This window comes from Anomaloglossus baeobatrachus, chromosome 11, assembly GCF_048569485.1.
Source record: "Anomaloglossus baeobatrachus isolate aAnoBae1 chromosome 11, aAnoBae1.hap1, whole genome shotgun sequence".
NCBI classification, from domain to species: domain Eukaryota; kingdom Metazoa; phylum Chordata; class Amphibia; order Anura; family Aromobatidae; genus Anomaloglossus; species Anomaloglossus baeobatrachus.
In genome coordinates, this window is record NC_134363.1 from 58363947 (window position 1) to 58388379 (window position 24433).

The following is a 24433-nucleotide window of genomic DNA, read 5'->3' on the forward strand; positions in this document are numbered from 1 at the left end:
ACCTCTTGTGGTAGGGCATTCCAAAGTCTGACTGCCCTAACTGTAAAGAACCCTTTCCTATTTAGCTGTTGGAATCGCTTTTCTTCAATTCGCAGTGAGTGCCCCCTGATCCTTAGTATTGTCTTTGGAAGAAATAAGTCATGTGCCAGTCCTTTTATATTGACCACACATGTATTTATACATATAAATGAGATCTCCTGAGACGTCTTTTTTCTAAGCTAAACATGTGTGATAATTTAAGTGATACAAGTTAATGGTAATATCAAGAAGAATTATTTTAATTTGGCCCTCCACGTCAGTCAAGTCTCCCATTTGGCCCCTCTGGAAAATAAATTACCCACCCCTGATCTACAGCTTTGTTTAGCATGAACGTATCCATGCAGTGTGTAAATGCACAGGGGCGGTTTGATCGTCTGCAGCGGTTAGGTTTAGTATGATGGACTGTGTTTTTTGTTTTTTTTAAATGAAGTGCTTTTGGACACATTTTACCTTATATAGAGCTGTAGAATAAACAAAAAATATAGAAAGAACTTGAGCCACATTAATATTCTTGCATGAGAAGACATCATATAAAACTATTTATTCATAAATATTTTCCAAAATGAAAATAGGTTACGAAAAATATTTTAAACCAGCTTTCCATACCATTAATTCCATCGGTACAGATACGTGTATCGAGGATGGGAGGGGGGAAGTGGCAAAGGGAGGGCGGAAAATAAAAAATAAAACACTTTAAACTTTGATGCACTTGTTATCAAAAACAAAAAGATCCAGTATCTGCCAAAATAAAAGACAAAAAAAAAAAAAATGATAGAAAAACAAAAAGTTGTTTTTTTTTGTAAATGGCAGCCAGTAGAGACCCGTCTGGGTAGAGACAAGAACTTCCCACCTGCAGCAATATCCAGGAGGGGAAGAATAGCTTTTCCTTCCTTTTTCAAAAGACTTATGCAATTTGTTCATTTTGTTGTTTCGTTTGTTTTTTTTTTACATTTTAACCAAATACATTAAAAAAATGTTTACTCTACTTCTTGTCCTTTTTTTAGTTCTTCTGAAAAGTCAAGAGGGTGTTGTGAGATGTTGGGTGTTGATCACGGTCTTCTCCTCGCTCTCCACCACCACACACAAGCTAATCCCATGTAATAGATTTTTTTGTAACTGCATGCATTAAAGTGTTTGTCCGAATTTCCCCTCCTCCCAACTCTTCTTGGGAATGAGACGTGAAGTCTTCTGCCCCTCCCCTCTCTCTTTTATCCCCGGTCGCAGTTTGCCCATATGAAACTGGAAGGCTGAACGTGTTGGAGGTCACTGTAAGTCACGATCTTCCAGGTAACGGTATTCGAACGTGAACCCTTCTTTCTTCCTCTGGCCCCATTTTTCATAGTCAAAGTAAATATACGTCCCCTGTAAGAAGAGCGAAAAAAAAGTTAGTTAAACCACTGTAAATTGTCAAAGCATGCCCCAAGTCATCTCTCAACAGTAGTCCGCAAATATCCCACCCTTACATAGACTGATACACATCCCTCTGTTAAACCCTTTAGATGCTTTGGTCTTGACAGATTGCGGTCAAGCAGCTAAACAGTACGGACTGGACTCTATCCTGACCATTGGCTGCAGTTGAGCCTATAGTGACAAACATGCAGGACATTCTGCGGCAAGTAGACCCTCCAAATATACGTCATTTAGTATTAAAAGGGAATCAGATTTTTGCTACCTCATCTGAAAGCAGCATGATGTAGGCAAAGAGACCCTGAATCCAATGATGTATCACTTAGATCAGTGGTTCCCAAACTCCAGTCCTCATGGCCCCCAACAGGTCATATTTTCAGGATTTCCTTAATCCTTAACAGGTGATGCCTTGATAATGATTCCATCACCTGTTCAATAGTGAGAAAATCCTGAAAACATGACCTGTTGGGGGGCCATGAGGCTGGAGTTTTGGAAACACTGACTTAGGCCAGAATCACACTTGCTAGTGCCTCGTGTGTAACTCGCGCGAGTCTCTCATGGTAGAACCCGGCATGGCTGCACACTATGCATACAGGAGCGTCTGAGCTGCATAGAGATACATGCAACCGACCCGCTCCTTTCAGGGGAGTGTGCGGCCATGCCAGGTTCTACCATGAGAGACTCACGCGAGGCACTAGCAAGTATGATTCTGGCCTTAGATTACTGGCTGCAGCTGTTCTGACAGTTTTTAGATTTAGTAATCCAGCAGAGCCGAGAGTGCTGTCGCTATCCACAACAGGTTCTCTATAGATGTGCCTGCCGTTCACACAAACTACTGGACCTTAAAACAAACATGGAAAACATACACTTTGTAATAAGAGACACCTGGCTGAATTCTCTGCATTAACCCCTACAGCATGCAGTCTTCAGATTCCATAAAAACCTGCTAATAGATTCCCTTTAAAAATGGATGTTTTCAGGTTTGAAAGTTATTCATAGAATAGGGGATTACTGTCTGATCAGTGGGGGAAGGGGTCTGACCAGCACTCCTGAGAACAAGGCACTGAAGATTGCTAAGGGCTGCAGTCAGATATTTGCCTCCCTTTAAGATCACATCTGGTTCTCAGACAGTAGTTCTTCTATCCCTAGGAGAGGCTTTTTAAACTTGAAAATGCCCCTTTTTTTTTTTTTAAAAGGGGTCACTTTTTTTTTTAACACACACACACACACACACACACACACACACACACACACACACACACACACACACACACACACACACACACACACACACACACACACACACACACACACAGCCTTCTGCCCACCAATCTAACATAGCAGGAGTTAGATGGACACAGCAAGGCTTGTCAGTGAATTAGCATGTGAACATGTGACAGAGAATCTGTGAATGTGCAGCAGCTACTATATCCATTGAAACGATCAGAAGTGCTGCCTTAAGTTCAGTCGCTGTTGTTCTGGACAATCCTGGTCACACGACAGATCAGTAAGGAGAAGGCACAAGTCTCCACTGAGTAGTCCCATCTCACACCCATGACATACACCGCGAGGGGCTACAGGTCTGTACATAGATCGTCAAGAGTTCAGCAGCACGATCATATCACAAACCTGCTCAAACTCGTCCGTTATTGTCTTGGGCTCCTCGTGTCTTTGGAACCACATCATGTATTTGGTGTGAAACCTCCAGGACTGCTTTTTCAAAGCTTTAGCAGCTAAATACTGTGCTTTAGTGCCCTGGAAAACAAACATTCATGAAATATAGACTTGGGAGAATCTGATCTTGCGTGGGAGGTCAGATTTGTGGATAATAAAGGAATGATTTAAACAAAATTCATCTGAAATGGAGCCTACTGGTTGTCCCAGAAACAGGCGATAAACAACGTTTCAGCAACTTTTAGGCTGCAATCTTCATTCATTTCCACACTCCTCAGGACGACGGCGGTGGGAGGGGGGGGGGGGGAAGAGGACGACGGTGGAGGGGGGGGGGGGGGAAGAGGGCGGCGGCAGTAGGGGGGTGGGGGGGGGGAGGAGAAGATGGTGGCGGCAGGAGGAGAGGGGGGGTGAGAGGACAACAGCGGCGGCAGGAGAGAGGGGGGGGTGTGAGAGAGGATGACGGCGGCGGCAGGAGGGCGGAGAAGAAAAATTGCTACCAGGAGGGATTCCAATCAGATGCAGCAGAAGAGACACACACACACACACACACACACGTACGTGTCTACCAATGAAGGCAAAGAGAAATATACAAACTATACAGCAGCACAATATTGCACACAAGGTGATCAGATTGGAAACCACTCATCATAGAAGGGAGGACATTAAAGTGTTTTCAACCACACTGATATTTCTGATCTACTCTTAAATAGATCATCACCATCAGATCCAAAAGGGGTATGACATCCGGAAGCCCCCACTGATTAGCAGTCATATCCAGCAAAGGTGCAAAACACCAGTAATCAGGAGAAACATACAGGCAGAACAAAGTCTGATAACTTAAGTGAACACTGGCTGCATCATACCTCCAGATAGTAAAAGATAAAGAAGAGTGTCTCTGTAGAAAGTCGCTGGTAAAATTCTACTGTATCCGAATGAGGCGGGGGCATCTGGTGGTGATACTGCGGCGTCGGGCACGGATTCCGAGGGAGGTATTGCCTTTTAAAGATTAGCATACACAAAGCTCTAATACATGACTAATTACCGCAGCTATAAGAGTAGAAACATTTACAGTCATTAATGCACATCATCTTTGGCATTGCCACCAGAAGCCCAAAATCAAAATGACAGAACCCAGGATCGGCTGCTAAAGAGGCAAAAGGTAACGTTTTATTTCGAGTTCTACGCACCGTATCCTCTCTGAATCTGAGGGGTGAGGCATATGGTGCCACGCTGCGTCTTCCATCGCTTGCTGGTAAAGCTGATCTGTTGTGAGGGGAACAGGACCCAGAGGGCACACACCCAGCGACAGAGGGATGTTTACTTCCGAAAGCTGAGTGGAGGGCTGCGTTGCGGGAGGCTGCGTTGTGGTTGTAGTGATAAGGATTTCTAAAAATTTAAAAAGAAAAAAAATAAAATAAAGTAATAGTTTATTGCAACTAGTTTTTTTTTTTTATTCGCTGAAAATATCTGCAACAAACCTTTAGCTCGATCAGCCAAATGAATGGCAGGCACTGGATCTTCTAGGTTTGTCCCAATAGCTGCACGTTCTGCCATGGATTTCAGTGTACTTAAAGGCTCAGGTGCCTAAAGAGGCGAGAGAGGAAAATATATAACAAAAAATAAATACATTTAATACATATGCTGAAATGCTATGTCACTCTTGAGTTGTCTCCCTGCCTTTGATGTGGGCTCACACCTTTCCCGCCACATGTTGGCTGATTTAATCAACCGTTATGTACCTCTAACAGCCATGGGAGCAGCAGTGCTCTCCACCCGCGGTTGGTAACCTGTTAAATGTCGCTGTCAATAGCAGACACCGGCAGGGTGTGCACTCCTATAAGCACTCATTGGCGGGCCTGTGATGTGATCGAATTTCATATGAAGGGCGCCGAGGAGTGGTCATGACAGTCAGGGGTCAGCCGATAATATTTATTCATTTATATAGCGCTATTAATTCCGCAGCGCTTTACATACATTGTGAGCCCCAATGGGGACAGAGTTGCCAATCTAAACTCCCTATCAGTATGTTTTTGGAGTGTGGGAGGAAACCCATGCAAACATGGGGAGAACATACAAACTCCTAGCAGATGTTGTCCTTAGTGGGACTAGAACCCAGGACCCCAGCGCTGCAAGGCTGCAGTGCTAACCACTGAGCCACCGTGTAACGCGTGTGTCATCTCATTACCTCTGAAAACCAGCCCGTGGACAGCGTTCATAGGAGACTGATTAGACTATTGCAGGTTCAAAGACTATTGAATACAGTAGGGCGAAGAAAGAAACAAAGAAGAAGAAGGGAATTTTGTTTACTTACCGTAAATTCCTTTTCTTCTAGCTCCAATTGGGAGACCCAGACAATTGGGGTGTATAGCTACTGCCTCCGGAGGCCACACAAAGTATTACACTTAAAAGTGTAATGCCCCTCCCCTCTGCCTATACACCCTCCCGTGCATCACGGGCTCCTCAGTTTTGGTGCAAAAGCAGGAAGGAGGAAACTTATAAATTGGTCTAAGGTAAATTCAATCCGAAGGATGTTCGGAGAACTGAAACCATAACCAAGAACAATTCAATCTGAACAACATGTGTACACAAAGAAACAACAGCCCGAAGGGAACAGGGGCGGGTGCTGGGTCTCCCAATTGGAGCTAGAAGAAAAGGAATTTACGGTAAGTAAACAAAATTCCCTTCTTTGTCGCTCCATTGGGAGACCCAGACAATTGGGACGTCCAAAAGCAGTCCCTGGGTGGGTAAAAGAATACCTCGGTAAAAGAGCCGTAAAACAGCTCCTTCCTACAGGTGGACAACCGCCGCCTGAAGGACTCGCCTACCTAAGCTGGCATCTGCCGAAGCGTAGGCACACTAGATAGTGCTTCGTGAAAGTGTGCAGACTCGACCAGGTAGTCGCCTGACACACCTGCTGAGCCGTAGCCTGGTGCAGCAATGCCCAGGACGCACCCACGGCTCTGGCAGAATGGGCCTCCAGCCCTGAAGGGACCGGAAGCCCAGCAGAACGGTAGGCTTCAAGAATTGGTTCCTTGATCCACTGAGCCAAGTTGACTTGGAAGCCTGCGACCCTTTACGCTGGCCAGCGACAAGGACAAAGAGCGCATCCGAGCGGCGCAAGTGCGCCGTACGAGAAATGTAGAGTCTGAGTGCTCTCACCAGACCTAACAAGTGCAAATCCTTTTCACCTCGGTGAACTAGATGAGGACAAAAAAGAAGGTAAGAAGATATCCTGATTGAGATGAAAAGAGGATACCACCTTCGGGAGAAATTCCGGAACCGGACGCAGAACCACCTTGTCCTGGTGAAACACCAGGAAGAAGGGAATTTTGTTTACTTACCGTAAATTCCTTTTCTTCTAGCTCCTATTGGGAGACCCAGACAATTGGGTGTATAGCTTCTGCCTCCGGAGGCCACACAAAGTATTACACTTTAAAAAGTGTAACCCCTCCCCTCTGCTATACACCCTCCCGTGCATCACGGGCCCATCAGTTTTGGTGCCAAAGCAGGAAGGAGGAAACTTATAAATTGGTCTAAGGTAAATTCAATCCGAAGGATGTTCGGAGAACTGAACCATGAACCAAAAGAACAATTCAACATGAACAACATGTGTACACAAAAGAACAACAGCCCGAAGGGAAAAGGGGCGGGTGCTGGGTCTCCCAATAGGAGCTAGAAGAAAAGGAATTTACGGTAAGTAAACAAAGAAGGGAATTTTGTTTACTTACCGTAAATTCCTTTTCTTCTAGCTCCAATTGGGAGACCCAGACAATTGGGTGTATAGCTACTGCCTCCGGAGGCCACACAAAGTACTACACTTAGAAGTGTAAGGCCCCTCCCCTTCTGGCTATACACCCCCCCGTGGGATCACGGGCTCTTCAGTTTTAGTGCAAAAGCAAGAAGGAGGAAAGCCAATAACTGTTTTAAATACAAATTCAACCCGAGAAACAGCCTCGGAGAACTGAACTGTTCAACATGAACAACATGTGCACCCGAAAAAAAACAAACTTCCTAAGAAAACAGGGCGGGTGCTGGGTCTCCCAATTGGAGCTAGAAGAAAAGGAATTTACGGTAAGTAAACAAAATTCCCTTCTTTGTCGCTCCTAATTGGGAGACCCAGACAATTGGGACGTCCAAAAGCAGTCCCTGGGTGGGTAAAAGAATACCTCGTGATAGGGCCGTCAAACAGCCCTTTCCTACAGGTGAGCCACCGCCGCCTGAAGGACTTGTCTACCTAGGCCGGCATCCGCCGAAGCGTAGGTATGCACCTGATACTGCTTGGTAAAAGTGTGCAGACTCGACCAGGTAGCCGCCTGGCACACCTGCTGAGCCGTAGCCTGGTGCCGTAATGCCCAGGACGCACCCACGGCTCTGGTAGAATGGGCCTTCAGCCCTGATGGAATCGGAAGCCCAGCCGAACAGTAGGTGTGAAGAATTGGTTCCTTGATCCACCGCGCAAGGGTGGATTTGGAAGCTTGCGACCCTTTACGCTGACCAGCGACAAGGACAAAGAGTGCATCCGAGCGGCGCAGAGACGCCGTGCGGGAAATGTAGATCCTGAGTGCTCTCACCAGATCCAATAAATGCAAACCCTTTTCAAATTGGTGAACTGGATGCGGACACAAAGACGGTAAAGTGATATCTTGATTGAGATGAAAGGAAGATACCACCTTGGGAAGAAATTCTGGAATTGGACGCAGAACTACCTTGTCCTGGTGAAACACCAGGAATGGAGATCTGCATGATAACGCCGCCAGCTCGGACACTCTCCGAAGAGACGTGACCGCCACTAGAAAGGCCACTTTCTGTGAAAGACGAGAAAGGGAAACCTCCTTCATAGGCTCGAAAGGCGGCTTCTGGAGAGCAATTAGAACCTTGTTCAGGTCCCAGGGCTCCAACGGCCGCTTGTAAGGGGGGACGATATGACAAACCCCTTGCAGGAACGTGCGTACCTGAGGAAGTCGCGCCAGGCGTTTCTGAAAAAATACGGATAGCGCGGAGACTTGACCTTTAAGGGAGCCAAGCGACAAACCTTTTTCCAACCCAGACTGCAGGAAGGAAAGAAAAGTAGGCAATGCAAAAGGCCAGGGAGAAACTCCCTGAGCAGAGCACCAAGATAGGAATATCCTCCACGTCCTGTGGTAGATCTTGGCGGAGGATGGCTTCCTAGCCTGTCTCATGGTGGCAACCACTTCATGAGATAAACCTGAGGCCACTAGGATCCAGGACTCAATGGCCACACAGTCAGGTTCAGGGCCGCAGAATTCAGATGGAAAAACGGCCCTTGAGACAGCAAGTCTGGACGGTCTGGTAGTGCCCACGGATGGCCTACCGTGAGGTGCCACAGATCCGGGTACCACGACCTCCTTGGCCAGTCTGGAGCGACGAGAATGGCGCGGCGGCAGTCGGACCTGATTTTGCGGAGCACTCTGGGCAACAATGCCAGAGGTGGGAACACATACGGTAGCCGGAACTGCGACCAATCTTGAACTAAGGCGTCTGCCGCCAGAGCTCGGTGATCATGAATGGATAAGAAAGTCGGGTTTAACACTGCGCTAAAACCATGAAGCCAAACGATGTGATGAATTCTTTGCTATATATATATAATATAGCAAAGAAATAATATAGCAAAGAATTCATCACATCGTTTGGCTTCATGGTTTTAGCGCAGTGTTAAACCCGACTTTCTTATCCATTCATGATTCCCTGTTGCATCATCGGGGCTGCTGCTTGACCATTTACTGCATACATAGGAGTTGTGCCTGTCACAACTTCCATAGGTGAGCACCTGTTTTCATTTTCTAAGCCTGCATTGTTTGCCAGATAAGACCCTATGTGCGCTTTTCTCTCCACAGCATTTTGAGAGCTCTGTGATCGTGAGACCGTGCCATGAAAACCGGGACTTTGTTGTTGTGCCGTGACGCCATCAGGTCGACGTCCGGCATCCCCCAGCGGCGACAGATCTCCTGAAACACGTCCGGGTGAAGGGACCATTCCCCTGCGTCCATGCCCTGGCGACTGAGAAAGTCTGCTTCCCAGTTTTCTACGCCTGGGATGTGGACTGCGGATATGGTGGATGCCGTGTCTTCCACCCACGTCAGAATCCGCCGGACTTCCTGGAAGGCTTGCCGACTGCGTGTTCCCCCTTGGTGGTTGATGTATGCCACCGCTGTGGAGTTGTCCGACTGAATTCGGATCTGCTTGCCTTCCAGCCACTGTTGGAAGGCTTGTAGGGCAAGATAGACTGCTCTGATTTCCAGAACATTGATCTGAAGGGTGGACTCTTTCCGAGTCCACGTACCTTGAGCCCTGTGGTGGAGAAACACTGCTCCCCACCCTGATAGACTCGCATCTGTCGTGACCACCGCCCAGGATGGGGGTAGGAACGACTTTCCTTTTGACAATGAGGTGGGAAGAAGCCACCACCGGAGAGATTCCTTGGCTGCCTGAGAGAGGGAGACCTCCCTGTCGAGGGACGTCGACTTCCCGTCCCATTGGCGGAGAATGTCCCATTGTAATGGACGCAGATGAAACTGCGCAAAAGGAACTGCTTCCATTGCTGCTACCATCTTCCCTAGGAAGTGCATGAGGCGCCTCAAGGGGTGCGACTGGCCCTGAAGGAGGGATTGCACCCCTATCTGTAGCGAGCACTGTTTGTCCAGTGGAAGTTTCACTATCGCTGAGAGAGTATGAAACTCCATGCCAAGATATGTTAGTGATTGGGTCAGGGTTAGATTTGACTTTGAAAAGTTGATGATCCACCCGAAACTCTGGAGAGTCTTCAGTGCCACGTTCAGGCTGTGTTGGCATGCCTCTTGAGAGGGTGCCTTGATAAGTAGATCGTCTAAATACGGGATCACAGAGTGACCTTGCGAGTGCAGGACTGCTACTACTGCTGCCATGACCTTGGTGAAGACCCGAGGGGCTGTCGCCAGCCCGAAAGGTGGAGCTACGAACTGCAGGTGTTCGCTTCCTATAACGAAGCGTAGAAAACGCTGATGCTCTGGAGCAATCGGCACGTGGAGATAAGCATCCTTGATGTCTATTGATGCTAGGAAATCTCCTTGAGACATTGAGGCGATAACGGAGCGGAGAGATTCCATCCGGAACCTCCTGGTTTTTACGTGTTTGTTGAGCAGCTTTAGATCCAGGACGGGACGGAACGACCCGTCTTTCTTTGGCACCACAAACAAATTGGAGTAAAAACCGTGGCCTTGTTCCTGAAGAGGAACGGAAGTCACCACTCCTTCCGCCTTTAGAGCGGACACCGCTTGCAGCAGAGCATCGGCTCGGTCGGGCGGTGGAGAAGTTCTGAAGAAACGAGTTGGAGGACGAGAGCTGAACTCTATCCTGTACCCGTGAGACAGAATGTCTCTCACCCAACGGTCTTTGACCTGTGACAGCCAAATGTCGCCAAAGCGGGAGAGCCTGCCACCGACCAAGGATGCGGAGAGAGGAGGCTGAGAGTCATGAGGAAGCCGTCTTGGTAACGGTTCTTCCGGCTGGCTTTTTTGGGCGTGATTGAGTCCGCCAAGAATCTGAGCTCCTCTGATCCTTTTGGACGAGTAGAATTGGGACCTGCCTGAGCCTCGAAAGGACCGAAAACCAGACTGTCCCCTCCTCTGTTGGGGTTTGTTTTGTCTGGGTTGCGGTAAGGATGAATCCTTACCCTTGGAGTGTTTAATGATTTCATCCAAACGCTCACCAAACAATCGGTCACGAGAAAAAGGCAAACTGGTTAAGCACTTCTTGGAAGAAGAATCTGCCTTCCATTCTCTCAACCACAGGGCTCTGCGTAAAACCACGGAGTTGGCTGACGCCACCGCCGTACGGCTCGTAGAGTCTAGGACAGCATTAATAGCGTAAGATGCGAATGCAGACATTTGAGAGGTCAAGGGTGCCACCTGCGGAGCAGATGTACGTGTGACCGTGTCGACCTGTGTAAGGCCAGCTGAAATAGCTTGGAGTGCCCATACGGCTGCGAATGCTGGCGCCAACGACGCTCCAATAGCTTCATAGATGGATTTTAACCAGAGCTCCATCTGTCTGTCAGTGGCATCTTTAAGTGCCGCCCCATCTTCCACTGCAACTAGAGATCTGGCTGCAAGCCTGGAGATTGGAGGGTCCACCTTGGGACACTGTGTCCAGCCCTTGACCACGTTAGGGGGAAAAGGATAGCGCGTATCTTTAAGCCGTTTGGAGAAACGCTTATCTGGATAAGCGTGGTGTTTCTGGATTGCGTCTCTAAAGTCAGAGTGGTCCAGAAAAGTGCTTAATTTACGCTTGGGATACCTGAAATGGAATTTCTCCTGCTGTGAAGCTGCCTCCTCCGCAGGAGGAGCTTGTGGAGAAATATCTAACATCTTATTGATGGACGCTATAAGATCATTCACTATGGCGTCACCATCCGGGGTATCTAGATTGAGAGCGGCCCCAGTATCAGAATCCTGATCAGTTACATCCGCCTCATCACACAGAGAGTCGTCCCGCTGGGACCCTGACCAGTGTGATGAAGTTGAGGGTCGCTCATAGCGAGCCCGCTTAGGTTGTCTGGGACTGTCGTCCGAGTCAGAGCCGTCACCCTGGGGTGCATGTGACACCCCCGGAGCTAGGAAGTGTTCCAGCTGAGGGGGACCAGGGGGCAATGTACCAACAGTGCCCATGGTCTGAGTTACTGGTCTAGACTGCAATGTTTCAAGAATTTTAGACATAGTCATAGACAATCTGTCAGCAAAAGCTGCAAACTCCGTCCCTGTCACCTGGACAGCATTCACAGGTGGTTCTCCCTGGGTCACCTCTAGCAGAGGCCCCGGCTGAGCAATTGCCACAGGGGCCGAGCACTGCACACAATGGGGGTCAGTGGAACCTGCCGGTAGAGCAGCCCCACATGCGGTACAGGCAGCACATAAAGTTTGTGCCTTGGCACTTTTGCTTTTTTCACCAGCGACCGTACAGTGTAAAGTATTGCCAGCACAAAATACAAAGTACACTATGGCACAAGTGGGGGAGAGCCCTTGAGGGCTGCTTACCGCCCGCTGAAAAGCGGGTGTGAGGTCGTAGAATCCCTTGTCTGGGTCTCCCAGCCTCCCCTCTGCAGCTCAGCGTGCAGGCAGGAATGGCTGCCGGCGTCCTGTGAAGAGGGGCGGACCGTGGGCGTGCCACAAACAAAAGTGCGGGAAACTGCGTCCCACTGTGCCTAGTGTGAGGGCTGGAGTATGTAAAACAGACTCCAGCTCTTAGCGCTGCTGGTCTGTACAGCGTCCCGCCCTCCTCCTGACTGGCAGGTCTGGGGGCGGGAACGATACGAACTAGGCCGCAAAAGCCGGGGACTGTAGTAATCTAGCGCGGCCGTCATATATGCACGGCCAGCGCGGAAGTCCCCGGCGCACCACAAATCCCAGCCGCGACGCAGTAAACACTGACCCCAGCGGCCGGATCGGCCGATCGTACTAAGTCTCCTCACTCAGCAGAGCTGTAGTGAGTAACGGCACAAGCGCAGCAGCACTGTTTACCCCGGCGCACTAACACACCCAGCAATGCTGCAGTGTGCGTGCGGTAAGCACGGGGACACGGAGTACCTTAATGAAGCAGGGTCCTGTCCCTGAGGAAACTCCGCTCCGTATCCAGCAGATCCTCCAGGGGCTGTGGATGGAGCACGGTCTCAGTGCCCGGAGACCGGTCAAGTCCCACTTCACCCAGAGCCCTAATGGGGATGGGGAAGGAATCAGCATGTGGGCTCCAGCCTCCGTACCCGCAATGGGTACCTCAACCTTAACAAACACCGCCGACCGCAAGTGGGGTGAGAAGGGAGCATGCTGGGGGCCCCCGTATGGGCCCTCTTTTCTTCCATCCGACATAGTCAGCAGCTGCTGCTGACTAAACAGTGGAGCTATGCGTGCATGTCTGACCTCCTTCGCACAAAGCATAAAACTGAAGAGCCCGTGATCCCACGGGGGGGGTGTATAGCCAGAAGGGGAGGGGCCTTACACTTAAGTGTAATACTTTGTGTGGCCTCCGGAGGCAGTAGCTATACACCCAATTGTCTGGGTCTCCCAATTAGGAGCGACAAAGAAATTCCCTTCTTCTTTGTCGCTCCATTGGGAGACCCAGACAATTGGGACGTCCAAAAGCAGTCCCTAGGTGGGTAAAAGAATACCTCGATAAAAAAGAGCCGAAACAACGGCCCCCTCTTACAGGTGGGCAATCGCCGCCTGAAGGACTCGCCTACCTAGGCTGGCATCTGCCGAAGCAGGGCATGCACCTGATAGTGTTTTGTGAAAGTGTGCAGACTCGACCAGGTAGCCGCCTGACACACCTGCTGAGCCGTAGCCTGGTGCCGCAATGCCCAGGATGCACCCACGGCTCTGGTAGAATGGGCTTTCAACCCTGAAGGAATCGGAAGCCCAGAAGGACGGTAGGCTTCAAAATTCGGTTCCTTGGTCCACCGAGCCAAGGTTGACTTGGAAGCCTGCGACCCCTTACGCTGGCCAGCGACAAGGGCAAAAAGCGCATCAGAACGTCGCAGTGGCGCCGTACGAGACACGTAGATCCAGGGAGCTCTCACAAGATCTAACAAATGCAAATCCTTTTCACATTGGTGAATTGGATGAGGGCAAAATGAAGGTAATGAGATATCCTGATTGAGATGAAAGGGGGATACCATCTTAGGGAGAAAGTCCGGAACCGGACGCAGAACCACCTTATCCTGGTGAAAAACCAGGAAAGGAGTTTTGCAAGACAACGCTGCAAGCTCTGATACTCTACGGAGTGATGTAACCGCCACTAGAAATGCCACCGTCTGCGAAAGACGTGACGGAGAGCCATCCCGCAGCGGCTCAAAAGGTGGTTTTTGAAGAGTCCGTATAACCGCGTTGAGATCCCAGGGTTCCAGCGGACGCTTGTAAGGTGGGACTATGTGGCAAACTCCCTGCAGGAACGTGCGGACCTGCGGAAGTCTGGCTAGACACTCTTGAAAAAATACGGATAGCGCCGAAATTTGTCCCTTGAGGGATCCGAGAGACAAACCCTTGTCCAAACCAGCTTGAAGGAAGGACAGAAACCTGGGTAAGGCAAACGACCAGGGGGTAAACCCCTTCTCAGAGCACCAGGCTAAGAAGATCCTCCAAGATCTGTGATAGATCTTGGCTGACGTTGGTTTCCTGGCCTGTCTCATAGTGGCAATGACATCTTGAGACAACCCTGAGGACGCTAGGAACCAGAACTCAATGGCCACACAGTCAGGTTGAGGGACGCAGAATTCAGGTGGAAAAATGGCCCTTGAGACAGCAAGTCTGGTCGGTCTGGAAGCGCCCACGGTTGACCCACCGTGAGGTGCCACAGATCCGTGTACCACGATCGCCTCGGCCAATCTGGAGCGACGAGGATGGCGCGGCGGCAGTCGGACCTGATCTTGCTCAACTCTCTGGGCAGCATTGCCAGAGGGGGAAATACATAAGGCAGTTGAAACTGCGACCAATCCTGAACTAAGGCGTCTGCCGCCAGAGCTCTGTGGTCCTGAGACCGTGTCATGAAGGTCGAGACCTTGTTGTTGTGCCGGGACGCCATTAGGTCGACGTCTGGCGTTCCCCAGCGGCAACAGATCTCTTGAAACCCGTCCGGGTGAAGAGACCATTCCCCTGCGTCCATGCCCTGGCGACTGAGAAAGTCTGCTTCCCAGTTTTCTACGCCCGGGATGTGAACTGCGGAGATGCATGAGCCGCCTCAAGGGGTGAGATTGGACTCGAAGGAGAGATTGCACCCCTGTCTGTATGAACGCTGCTTGTCCAGCGAGAACTTCACTACCGCTGGGAGAGTATGAAACTCCATCCCGATGTAAGTTATTGGGTCGGTGTCAAATTTGACTTTGGGAAATTGATGATCCACCCGAACCTCTGGAGAGTCTCCAGAGCAGTGTTCAGGCTGTGTTGGCATGTCACCCGGGAGGGTGCTTTGACTAGAAGATCGTCTAAGTAAGGGATCACCGAGTGTCCCTGAGAGTGCAGGACTGCCACCACTGCTGCCATGACCTTGGTGAAGACCCGTGGGGCTGTCGCCAGGCCAAAAGGCAGTGCCACGAACTGAAGGTGTTAGTCTCTGATGGCGAAACGCAGGAAGCGTTGATGCTCTGGTGCAATCGGCACGTGGAGATAAGCATCCCTGATGTCGATTGATGCTAGGAAGTCTCCTTGTGACATCGTGAAACCCGTCCGCGGAGTAGAGGCACGTGTGACTGCATTAATCTCAGACTGACAAGCTGAGATAGCTTGGAGTGCCCATAAGGCTGCGAATGCCAGAGCAAAAGACGCGCCTATGGCTTCATAGATGGATTTCATCAGGAGCTCTATTTGCCTGTCAGTGGCATCCTTGAGCGATGAACCATCTGCCACTGCTACTATGGATCTAGCCGCCAGTCTGGAAGCTGGAGGATCCACTTTGGGACACTAAGCCCAACCCTTAACTAAGTCAGCGGGGAAGGGGTAACGTGTGTCATTAAGGCGCTTAGTAAAGCGCTTGTCCGGAAAAGCTCGGTGCTTCTGGACTGTATCTCTGAAGTTGGAGTGATCAAGAAACGCACTCCGCGTACGTTTGGGGATCACCCGGGAGGGAGAAAGTTCTAGCACCTGGTTGATGGACGCTATAAGGTCATTGACTATGGCGTCCCCTTCAGGTGTATCAAGATTGAGAGCGGTGTCAGGATCAGAGCCCTGATCTGCCACCTCCGCTTCATCTTCCAGAGAGTCCTCATGCTGAGACCCTGAGCAGTGTGATGAAGTCGAGGGGAGCTCCCAGCGGGCCCGCTTAGCCGGTCTGGGACTGCGGTCCGTGTCTGAGTCCTCACCGTGGGACCTAGGAGTCACCCCAGGAGCAGTTTGCTGCGCCGACCGAGGGGGGTCTGGGGGCAATGATTCAACAGTGCCCGGGGCCTGTGTTACCGGTCTGGGCTGCAAAGCTTCTAGTATCTTAGCAGACCATCTATCCATAGACTGAGCCATGGATTGGGAAAGTGACTCAGAAAGTTTCTCAGCCAACACTGCAAACTCCGTCCCTGCCACCTGGACAGTGGTAGCCGGTGGTTCTACGTGGGCCGAGGGTCCCACTAGTGGCTGAGGCTCCGGCTGAGTGAGTGTCACGGGGGCAGAGCATTGCACACAATGAGGGTAGGTGGAACCTGCAGGTAACATAGCCGCACAAGAGGTACAGGCTGCAAAATAAGCCTGTGCCTTGGGACCCTTGCTCTTTGCGGACGACATGCTGTTGTCTCCTCTTAGAGCAATCAGCGAGGGTATATAGCCAAAAGCAATAGTGCGGCCGAACAGGGTAAATGTATACAATATAAGGATATAAATATACACTTCGGTACCCAGGGGGGCCAGCACCTAGTAACAGGTGCGGCTTACCGACCGCCCTCAGCGGTTGTGTGACCACCAGATTCCCTGCCTGTGCCTCTCAGAGCTATGGAGCTCTCAGAAAATGCGGGAATCTGGTGCCCCGCAGTGCCAAAAGCAATAGTGCTGCCGAACAGTGAAATCATATATAAAAATATTATATATATATATAAAAATATTATATATATATATATAAAAATATTATATATATATATATAAAAATATTATATATATATATATATATATATATATATATATATATATATATATATACACACACACACACTCTTCGGCACCTAAGGGGTGGCCAGCACCCGATTGGGAAACTGTGAGGGGGGAGGAGGATACAAAGTATGCTCCAGCCCTCACTGCCGACGTCCCGTCGGCCGTCCCGTCGTTACCCCTGACTGGCAGGCCCGGGAACGGGGGTATATGGTACTAGGCCGCAAGAGCCGGGGACTAAAGTTAAAGACGCGGCCGGCAAACAGGCGCGGTCGGCGCGGTAGTCCCGGTCTCACAAACCAAATTGCAACCGCTGCGGCGTTTGTAACCCAGGTGCTGTATGCAGCGTCCCCCGAAGGGGACACAGAGTACCTTATGGATGCAGGGCTCTGTCCCTGATGATGTCCAGTCTCCTGTCCGTCAGAATCCCCCAGGGGCTGCGGATGGAGTCCGGTCCCAGCGCCTGGCGACCGGTTAGGAACCCCCTCTCCTAGAGCTGTAGTGCTGCCGAACAGTGAGCACATTCTGATCTCCACCGGCAGAATCATGCCATATAACAATGGCCGCCGGCGTTCCGAGGGGAGGAGGGAGCCGAGGGCGGAACCACAAAAGTGCGGGAATCTGCGCCCCATAGTGAACAGTGAGGGGGGAGGAGGACAGCGAAGTGTGCTCCAGCCCTCACCATCGGCGTAGTACCGACCGTCCCGCCCTTCTCCCTGACTGGCAGGCCCAGGGGCGGGAGTTTAATACACTAGGCCGCAAAAGCAGGGGACTACAGTAAAAACCGCGGCCGGCAAACAGGCACGGTCGGCGCGGTAGTCCCGGTCAAAAAAAAAAAAAAAAAAATCACACCGCAGTCGCTGCAGCGTCTGAGGCCAGGGTGCTTCATGCACCGTCCCAAAGGGGACACAGAGTACCTGTAGATGCAGGGCCATGTCCCTGACGATACTCCATCTCCTGTCCGGCAGATACCACCAGGGGCTGCGGATGGAGGCCGGTCCCAGTGCCTGGATGACCGGTTAGGATCCCACTTCACCCAGAGCCCCTAAGGGATGGGGAAGGAAAACGGCATGTGGCTCCAGCCTGTGTACCCGCAATGGGTACCTCAACCTTAACAGCACCGCCGACTCAGTGGGGTGAGAAGGGAGCATGCCGGGGGCCCTGTTAGGGGCCCTCTTTTCTTCCATCCGTATAATCAGCAGCTGCTGCTGACTAAAATGTGGAGCATTGTGTGAGTGTCAGCCTCCTTCAACACAAAGCATAAAACTGATGGGCCCGTGATGCACGGGAGGGTGTATAGCAGAGGGGAGGGGTTACACTTTTTAAAGTGTAATACTTTGTGTGGCCTCCGGAGGCAGAAGCTATACACCCAATTGTCTGGGTCTCCCAATGGAGCGACAAAGAAGGGGGGCTTTGCATGACAGTGCTGCTATGTCAGACACTCTGCGGAGTGACGTGACTGCCACTAGGAAGACCACCTTCTGCGAAAGCGTGAAAGAGAAATATCCCTCATTGGCTCGAAGGGTGGTTCCTGAAGAGCCGGTATCACCCTGTTCCGATCCCAGGGTTCTAGCCGACGCTTGGAAGGAGGGACTATGTGGCAAACCCCCTGCAGGAACGTGCGTGCCTAAAGAAGCCTGGCTAGACGCTTTTGAAAAAACACAGAAAGCGCCGAAATTTGTCCCTTAAGGGAATCGAGAGACCACCCCTTTTCCATTCCGGATTGAAGGAAGGACAGAAAAGTGGGCAAGGCGAATGGCCAGAGTAAAACCCTGAGCAGAGCACCAGGATAAGAAGATCTTCCACGTCCTGTGGTAGATCTTGGCGGACGTTGGTTTCCTGGCCTGTCTCATAGTGGTAATGACCTCTTGAGATAACCCTGAAGACGCTAGGATCCAGGACTCAAAGGCTACGCAGTCAGGTTGAGGGCCGCAGAATTCAGATGGAAAAACGGCCCTTGAGATAGCAAGTCTGGCCGGCCTGGTAGTGTCCACGGCTGGCCTACCGTGAGATGCCACAGATCCGGGTACCACGACCTCCTCGGCCAGTCTGGAGCGACGAGGATGGCGCGGCGGCAGTCGGATCTGATCTTGCGTAACACTCTGGGCAGCATCGCCAGAGGAGGAAATACGTAAGGCAGTGGAAACTGCGACCAATCTGGTCTTGAGAACGTGCCATGAATGCCGGGACCTTGTTGTTGTGCCGGGACGCCAATAGGTCGACGTTCGGCTTCACCCAGCGGCAACAAATCTCTTGAAACACGTCCGGGTGAAGAGACCATTCCCCTGCGTCCATGCCCGGCGACTGAGAAAGACTGCTTCCCAGTTTTCTACGCCCGGGATGTGAACTGCGGAGATGGTGGAGGCTGTGGCTTCCACTGACAGCAGAATCCGCCGGACTTCCTGGAAGGCTTGCCGACTGCTTGTGCCGCCTTGGTGGTTGATGTATGCCACCGCCGTGGCGATGTCCAACTGAAATCGGATCTGCCTGCATTCCAGCCATGGCTGGAACGCTTTTAGGGCTAGATACACTGCCCTCACCTCCGGAACATTGATCTGGAGGGAGGACTCTGTTGAGTCCATGTACCCTGAGCCCTGTGGCGGGGGAAGACTCCCTGACAGACTCGCGTCAGCCGTGACCACAGCCCAGGTTGGGGGCAGGAAGGATTTTTCCTTCGATAAGAAGTGAGAAGAAGCCACCACTGAAGGGATGCCTTGGCTGCCCGAGAAGGAGCAACGTTCCTGTCGAGGGACGTCGATTTGCTGTCCCATTTGGGGAGAAAGTCCCATTGAAGTGGGCGCAGATGAATCTGCGCAAACTGAGCTGCCTCCATTGCTGCCACCAACTTCTCTAGGAAGTGTATGAGGCGCCTCAAAGGGTGTGACTGGGCTCGAAGGAGCGATTGCACCCCTGTCTGTAGTGAACACTGTATGTCCAGCGGAAGCTTCACTATCGCTGAGAGAGTATGAAACTCCATGCTGAGATATGTCAGTGATTGGGCCGGTGTCAATCTTGACTTTGGTAAATTGATGATCCACCCGAATCTCTGGAGAGTCTCTAGAGCAATGTTCGGGCTGTGTTGGCATGCCACCCGAGAGGGAGCCTTGACCAGCAGATAGTCTAAGTAAAGGATCACCAAGTGTCCCTGAGAGTGTAGGACCGCTACCACCGTTGTCATGACCTTGGTGAAGGCCCGTGGGGCTGTCGCCAGGCCGAGAGTTAGTGCCACGAACTGAAGGTGTTCGTCCCCTATGGCGAAGCGCAGGAAGCGCTGAAATTCTGGTACAATCGGCACATGGAGATAAGCATCCCTGATGTCGATTGATGCTAGGAGGCCTCCTTGGGCCATCAAAGGCGATGGCAAAGCGGAGAGATTCCATCCGGAACCGTCAGGTTCTCTGTCCGTTGAGCAGTGTGAAGTCCAGAACGGGGTGGAGTGATCCGTCCTATCTGGTGTTCACCGCCTGGAAATGCATCGGCTCGCTCGGGGGACGGAGATGCTCTGAAGCAACGAGTCGGAGGACGAGAAATGAGCTCTATCCTGTGACCGTAAGACAGAATGTCTCCTACATCGGTCTTGGACACGTGGGGACCACTCCCCTGACCTGGACCGCCATACAGAAAAGGTTCTCTGTGCACGGCGGAGGATGAAAAAACCACCGCCTGAGACATCAAAGACGCTAAATGCGGAGCAGACCGCATTAATCTGAGACAGAGCAGCTGAGATAGCATGGCGTGCCCGCCCCTGCAAAGGCTGGGGCAACGGACGCGCCTATGGGTTCATAGATGGATCTCATTAGGAGTTCTATCTGTCTGTCCGTGGCATTCTTGAGCGTGGACCGGTCAGCCACTGCTACTACTGATCTAGCCGCCAGTCAAGAGACTGGAGGGCACCTTATGACACTGAGCCCAAACCTTAACAACGTCAGAGGGGAAGGGACCACGTGTGTTATAAGGCGTTCAGTAAAACGCTTGTCCGGGAAGGTGTGCTTCTGTACAGTATCTGTGAAGCCTTTAGAGCCAAGTCCGGACAGAGTCCTGGGTTGCGACCTCCGCCCCATCCTCTAGAGGGTCCTCAAGCTGAGGCCCTTGAAGAAGTCGGGGAAGATTCCAAGCAAGGCTGCTTAGCCGGATTGGGACTGCGGTTCGTGCTGGAGTACCCCACGTCATAACTAGAGGCCACCCCAGGAACACGCTTCGTCGCAGACCGATAGAGGCCTGGGGCGATCCCGCAGTGCCCGGGGCCTGTGTAAGGGACCGGTCTGGACTGCAAACACCTAGTCTCTTAGCCGACCATTTGTCCATAGCCTGAGACATGGATAGTGAAAATGACTCAGAGTTTCTCAGCAAAAGCTGCAACTCTGTCCCTGCCGCCTGGACAGGTAACGCCGGCGGAGTTCAACCAGTGCCCCCGGCTCCGGCTGAGCGAGTGCCACATGGCCCGAGCAATGTCACAGCGATCACTGAGGATACACATGTACAGCCGAACTGTGAAACTGCATACAAAAATATATATCCATATATACATTATCACTCTAGGGGGCCCAGCATCAAGAAGAAGCCCCCTGGCGTACCGACCCTGAAGCAGTATGTGCTGCTTAAAACATGGCTGTCGGCGTATACAGTGGAGGGGGGAGCCGTGGGCGTAACCCCAAAAGTGCGGGAATCTGGTGCCCTGATTGAAAACGTGAGGGGGGCGGAGGACAGCCAAGTGTGCTCCAGCCCTCACTGTTAAACTCCCGCCCCTGGCCCTGACAGTCAGGGGGAAGGGCGGGACGGTCAGTCGGAGGCTAAGGCGCTAGGCTGCAAAAGCTGGGAGCTAAAGTTAAACACCGCGGCCGGCCGGCAGGCGCGGTCGGCGCGGTAGTACCGTATTAACCCAGCAGTCACTGCCCAATCTGCCAAGGTGCTCCATGCACCGTCCCCACGGGGACACTGAGTACCTCTGCGCCGCGGAGTGCATAGTGAGGGTGATGGAGGACAGCGAAGTGTGCTCCAGCTCTCACTGTCGGCGTTAGACCGACCGTCCCGCCCTTCCCCCTGACTGGCAGGGCCGTGGGCGGAAGTGAAAAGGCACTAGGCCGCAAAAGCCGGGGACTAAAGTTATAAACCGCGGCCGGCAGGCAGGCGCGGTCGGCGCGGTAGTCCCGGCGTCATACGAATCACCTCGGGCGCTGCAGCGTCTGAGTCCAAGGTGCTCTATGCACCGTCCCCAAGGGGACACAGAGTACCTGTAGATGCAGGGCCCTGTCCCTGATGATACTCAGTCTCCGTCCGGCAGAATCCCACAGGGGCTGCGGATGGAGGCCAGTCCCAGTGCCTGGATGACCGGATAGGATCCCACTTCGCCCAGAGCCCATAAGGGATGGGGAAGGAAAACAGCATGTGGCTCCTGCCTGTGTACCCGCAATGGGTACCTCAACCTTAACAACACCGCCGACTCAGTGGGGTGAGAAGGGAGCATGCTGGGGGCCCTGTTATGGGCCCTCTTTTCTTCCATCCGATCTAGTCAGCAGCTGCTGCTGACCAAATTGTGGAGCTTGCGTGCATGTGTGCCTCCTTCGCACAAAGCATAAAAACTGAGGAGCCCGTGATGCACGGGAGGGTGTATAGCAGAGGGGAGGGGCATTACACTTTTAAGTGTAATACTTTGTGTGTCCTCCGGAGGCAGTAGCTATACACCCCAATTGTCTGGGTCTCCCAATGGAGCGACAAAGAAATATATATATATATATATATATATATATATATATATATATATATATATATATATATATATATATATATATATATATATATATATATATATATATATATATATATATATATATATATATATATAGTGAGACTGTGACCGGGGTTATCTATGACGGCCGGTATGTCTCGCCCCGGTTGTGCTCACTCCATGATAGAAAGTAAATCCACTATAGGGTTAATGCTGTTTCCTTACAGGCTGAAGGAAGGGTTAAATAGAATCAGGAACAAGGGCAGGTGTGCCGGGTGTGAGGGAGTGAACAGAACTCCCTGAGTTTTCTGCTGGAGAGGCACATGTATTTTTGTTATGGACTTTTGTTTGGACATTAAAACCGTGTGCTGTGAACCTTAATGCCTGGATCCCGTGTCTTCTGCTGCGCAGCCGACCGTGCTACCTCACATATGGTGGAGAATCGGCGGGCATGACAGCCGGTGAGGTGTAGCATCCATCCCTGGTGACCCAGCTGCGCATGTCCTGGATTCGAGCGGCTATACTACAGCCCAAACCCGGCGACGCCATGGAGGACATACTAAAGCATTTGGCTCAGGCTAATGCACAGCAGCAACAGGCTAATGCACAGCAGCAACAGACCAATGCACACCTGCTCCAATCCTTGCAAGTGCAGGAAAAAAAACTCCAAGAACAGATGGATCAAGCCAATGCACGTCAGCAGCAAGCCTTGCAATTGCAGGAAAAAAGGCACCAAGAACAGATGGTTCTCCTGGCCAAGTCGATCCGTGCCGGACCGGCAGCAACAACCCCGGGACCGGGTGACGACGGCAGCGTCCGGAAAGCGGTGAGACAAGCGTTGCAAAAGATGACCCCGGGGGATGATGTGGAAGCGTTCCTGGCGGTGTTTGAGCGGGTGGCCGAGCGGGAAAAGCTGCAGACCCCGCAGTGGGCTGAGGTATTGTCGCCCTATCTGACAGGGGAACCCCAAAAAGCGTACCTGGACCTCTGTACCGAGGACGCCATTGACTATGTGACCCTGAAAGCCGAAATACTGGCTCGGTTGGGGGTGAATACCTATGTACGGGCTCAGCGGGTAAATCAGTGGTTCTATGAGGAAGCCAAACCCGTACGCTCCCAGGCCTATGACTTGTTGCATCTTGTAAAGAAGGGAATTTTGTTACTTACCGTAAATTCCTTTTCTTCTAGCTCCAATTGGGAGACCCAGACGATTGGGTGTATAGCTACTGCCTCCGGAGGCCACACAAAGCATTACACTAAAAAGTGTAAGGCCCCTCCCCTTCTGGCTATACACCCCCCGTGGGATCACGGGCTGCTTCAGTTTTAGTGCTAAAGCAAGAAGGAGGAAAGCCAATAACTGGTTTAAACAAATTCAATCCGAAGTAACATCGGAGAACTGAAACCCGTTCAACATGAACAACATGTGTACCCGAACAACCAAAAATCCCGAAGGAAACAGGGCGGGTGCTGGGTCTCCCAATTGGAGCTAGAAGAAAAGGAATTTACGGTAAGTAACAAAATTCCCTTCTTCTTCGGCGCTCCATTGGGAGACCCAGACGATTGGGACGTCCAAAAGCAGTCCCTGGGTGGGTAAATTAATACCTCATGTTAGAGCTGTAAAACAGCCCTTCCCGACAAGGAGGCAACCGCCGCCTGCAGGACTCTTCTACCTAAGCTGGCATCCGCCTAAGCGTAGGTATGCACCTGACAATGCTTGGTGAAAGTGTGCAGACTCGACCAGGTAGCTGCCTGGCACACCTGCTGAGCCGTAGCCTGGTGCCGTAATGCCTAGGACGCACCCACGGCTCTGGTAGAATGGGCTTTCAGCCCTGATGGAACCGGAAGCCCGGCAGAACAGTAGGCTTCAAGAATTGGTTCCTTGATCCATCGAGCCAGGGTGGATTTGGAAGCCTGCGACTCTTTACGCTGAATAGCGACAAGCACAGAGAGTGAATCCGAGCGGCGCAGAGGCGCCGTGCGG

At 51.4% G+C, this 24433-nt stretch overlaps 1 protein-coding gene across 5 annotated transcripts in view; it reads right to left on the bottom strand.

Annotated features, from left to right (window-relative positions):
• Positions 1-565: 565 nt before the first annotated feature.
• The window catches only part of CNOT3 (CCR4-NOT transcription complex subunit 3), a 160921-nt gene continuing 137053 nt past the window's right edge, over positions 566-24433 (bottom strand). For all 5 annotated transcript variants that reach the window (XM_075329016.1, XM_075329015.1, XM_075329018.1 and 2 more), the window contains 5 exons: positions 4599-4704; positions 4308-4506; positions 3984-4116; positions 3076-3201; positions 566-1401 (listed from right to left, as the gene is read on the bottom strand). In XM_075329016.1, coding sequence (XP_075185131.1) covers positions 1303-1401; positions 3076-3201; positions 3984-4116; positions 4308-4506; positions 4599-4704 — 663 coding nt within the window. In that variant the 3' untranslated portion in view covers positions 566-1302. The remainder of the gene's footprint in view (positions 1402-3075; positions 3202-3983; positions 4117-4307; positions 4507-4598; positions 4705-24433) is intronic.